The following is a 3288-nucleotide window of genomic DNA, read 5'->3' on the forward strand; positions in this document are numbered from 1 at the left end:
AAAACGCCTCTATTCTTCTCATCTTCATCAGGCTCCACGTAAATGCACTCTTTCGCCTCTCTCCACATTGCTTTAACAACTGGAGTTCCATCGAAGTGATAGTACTGACCCAAAATTGGCTTAATTGCCTTGGTTGCTTCCATCGCGTGGTAATGTGGCATTGTGGAGACCAAATGATGGGCCACATGAGTGTCAGTGATGTTGTGGAATACCTTGTTCAAGATGCCGTAGTCTCTGTCTACTGTCGCTAAAGCGCCTCTCAGCCAGTCCCATTCTGAGGAATCGTAATGCGGCAATGCCGGGTGAGTGTGTTGGAGGAATGTGATTAGGACAAGGAACCCGTTTACAATCAGCAATGGCACTCCGTAAACACAGACCACCCAGGTGAGGCCTTTGGCCAGAATGAGGCGGTAGAGTCCGTANTCAAGATGCCGTAGTCTCTGTCTACTGTCGCTAAAGCGCCTCTCAGCCAGTCCCATTCTGAGGAATCGTAATGCGGCAATGCCGGGTGAGTGTGTTGGAGGAATGTGATTAGGACAAGGAACCCGTTTACAATCAGCAATGGCACTCCGTAAACACAGACCACCCAGGTGAGGCCTTTGGCCAGAATGAGGCGGTAGAGTCCGTAAGTGATGGCCAGCAGCCCAGCATCAGAGATGAATATCTGCAACCGCTCACGGTCGGAGTAGATGGGGCTGTATGGGTCGTAGTGGCAGGCCAAACGGTCGTAGGGTCGGCCGGAGACATTGAAGGCCAAGTAGAGAGGCCAGCCTAGGACGAGTTGGATAGTGAGTGTGAAGATACGGCCAAGTGGGTTGTTGAGGTATGTGGAGTACCATTTGATAGCGGATTTCTGTTTAGGGACAAAGACTTCATCTCGCTCAAGAGAACCGGTGTTGGAATGGTGTCTGCGGTGGCTGTATTTCCAAGAGAAGTAAGGGACCAGGAGGGCAGAGTGTAGGATAAGGCCAACAGTGTCATCGAGCCACTGGTAATCACTGAAAGCGTGGTGGCCACACTCGTGGGCAATGACCCATACGCCAGTTAGGATGCAGCCTTGGGCAACCCAGTATAAAGCCCAGGCTGGATAAAACAAGAGGCTAGAGAGGTTTTGGAAGTAAGTGGTTGCAATGTAATAGAAGATCGAAGCTAAGGTAAGATCATAAACGACATAAGAGAATGAGCGGAGAACCGAACGCTGAAAGCAATGTGGGGGAATGGCTTTTTTGAGCTCACCAAGGGTGAATGGTGGTTTTGTGGACGGAACTCGCTTCAAGTTGTCAGAATCTGATTTCTTGAGGGATGAAGGAGAGGACATTCGACCTCCAGCACCCATTTTTTCTAAAAGATATTGTCCTGGAACAAGCGTAAAAGGAAAAAAAAGGAGATTGAAAATTTGCATCATTGAACAGTTAACAATCAACCGTAGGACTGTTCGATCACAATAGCCCCACAATCACTTTCATGAAATGGTAATGGTAAATCATTAATGAGACAAGAGAATAGTTCGTACATACAAATTTAACAAATCATTCAGAAAAAAACAATTTCGAATTCTAACGAATCTTGTAGACTCAGGATGTAAAAATTTCATTGGACAATTAAATTTAAGTATGCTAGACAAATTGCACTTTCACATGGCAAGGATTATAGATAGCAAGATGCCTTCATTTGATAGAAGTCAAAACACCAGGCCCACATGTACTACTTAAAAATTTTGTAAATGCATGAATTCAATGCGAACCTAATAATTCAACGTACAGCCATCAGAAAATTATAGGGGGAAACGTAAGAAAAGAACCAAAGGAGAAAGGGCGGCAATACAAAGAAAACCAACTTGCCAAGACACTTCGCCCCAAACTCGAGGCGGAAAAGGAAGTCCTTTATCCTCAAGTTCATCGACAAGACAGATTGGCAAGTTTCTAAAACACGCCCAGAGCGATTAGGTCTGCTGTCAACTTCACATTTACGTCGTATGAATGGCTGTGTATTGATTATTTTACAAATTTTTTAAAGAACATCTGCTTATCATGAAACTAATTTAAATTGATGTTCATGTTTAGAGACTAATTCCAACTCTCTGATGCCGTAAGCCGTGGGGTTATTCTATTTCTATTCAGCCTACAGTATGAATAGAAATATCTAGGTACTCAGCTTCAATGAGAAATCCAATACTCTGTTTATACGTACCGTACCTGAAAGAAACCCAATACGACCTTCTTTCAGGTAGGGTCTCAAGGAAGGATCTCTAATTGGGAAAAGGACATTCACAATTTCTTCTCTTGAAGAGAGAAGAAAAAAACTTCCCGAAAGTTGAAAACGAGATATCACGGATCAATAATCTGATGCGCAAATCTGTACAAAGAAGAAACAGGAAGTTTCCAATTTGCTCATAAATCGACAAATCTCCAGCATCACAAGCTTACATGTGCAATAGCGTATCCATTACAGAAAAGAGCAAATCCAGATATCCAGATCGAGCAAATCCAGATATCCAGATCGAAACCACGCGATTTCAGATCTTCCAAAGGAAAAAGTAAGCTAAAACCAACAGACTAACTCTCAACCGTCCTAAGTCTCAGCGTCCATTTCATCACTATGCACAATCTCCGCGAGAACCTAAAATCTAAACTACTTAAGCACTGTAGACACTATAACCTTCGTTCAGCACAAAATCAAAACCAAAATCACACAACATCTTGATGGCGATAATCTAAATGTCAACACAGATCTACACATTACCACACAACTTAACAAAGTCCACATTGGCCGATATCAAAACAAGAGAAAGAGAATCAAGAATCCAAAAGGCAAAAGGCAAATAAAAGCAGTAATGAAACAAACAGAATGCTGAATGAAACGATACCTGAAAGAGAAGAAAAGGACCAGAGCTTGAGAGAGCTCCGCACTCTCCGCTTTCGCCGCCTTCAGATCGCCGGCAACGAAGCCTTATAGTTCGTTTCTACTCCAATTAAAAAATATATATTTATAAGATTTTTGCATAAACAAAATTATTTAAGATAATGTTTTTTCTTGCTTTAATATTTTTAAAACCCTAAATAAATCTAAAATAAATAAATTTAAAACAACAATGGCACGTGTGGGTGTGGCCTGTGGGGTCGGTCTCTCTCATTGGTTGCTTCTCTTGCGTCGGCGGCTTTCTCTCTGCCACTGTTCGTAAAAAGAATGGCCTGCGATCTCCACCGTCCGATCCGGAGGGGCGTTTGTTTGCGACATTTTAGACGGTGAAGATCGTGCCTGGACGGCTCGGAAATATCTCACGGGGTC

The 3288-nt window shown here is 43.0% G+C and overlaps 1 protein-coding gene across 1 annotated transcript; it reads right to left on the reverse strand.

Moving 5' to 3' along the window:
• Window positions 1-123: 123 nt before the first annotated feature.
• LOC111786608 (delta(12)-fatty-acid desaturase FAD2-like) lies at window positions 124-3012 on the reverse strand (the record flags this gene model as incomplete). The annotated part of the gene is given in 3 exon segments (XM_023666842.1): window positions 124-377; window positions 584-1356; window positions 2867-3012. Coding segments are annotated over 2 exon segments (1007 nt in total), but the record flags the coding sequence as incomplete, so codon positions are not given.
• Window positions 3013-3288: the final 276 nt, after the last annotated feature.

This window comes from Cucurbita pepo, unplaced genomic scaffold (assembly GCF_002806865.2).
Source record: "Cucurbita pepo subsp. pepo cultivar mu-cu-16 unplaced genomic scaffold, ASM280686v2 Cp4.1_scaffold002129, whole genome shotgun sequence".
Lineage (NCBI taxonomy): Eukaryota > Viridiplantae > Streptophyta > Magnoliopsida > Cucurbitales > Cucurbitaceae > Cucurbita > Cucurbita pepo.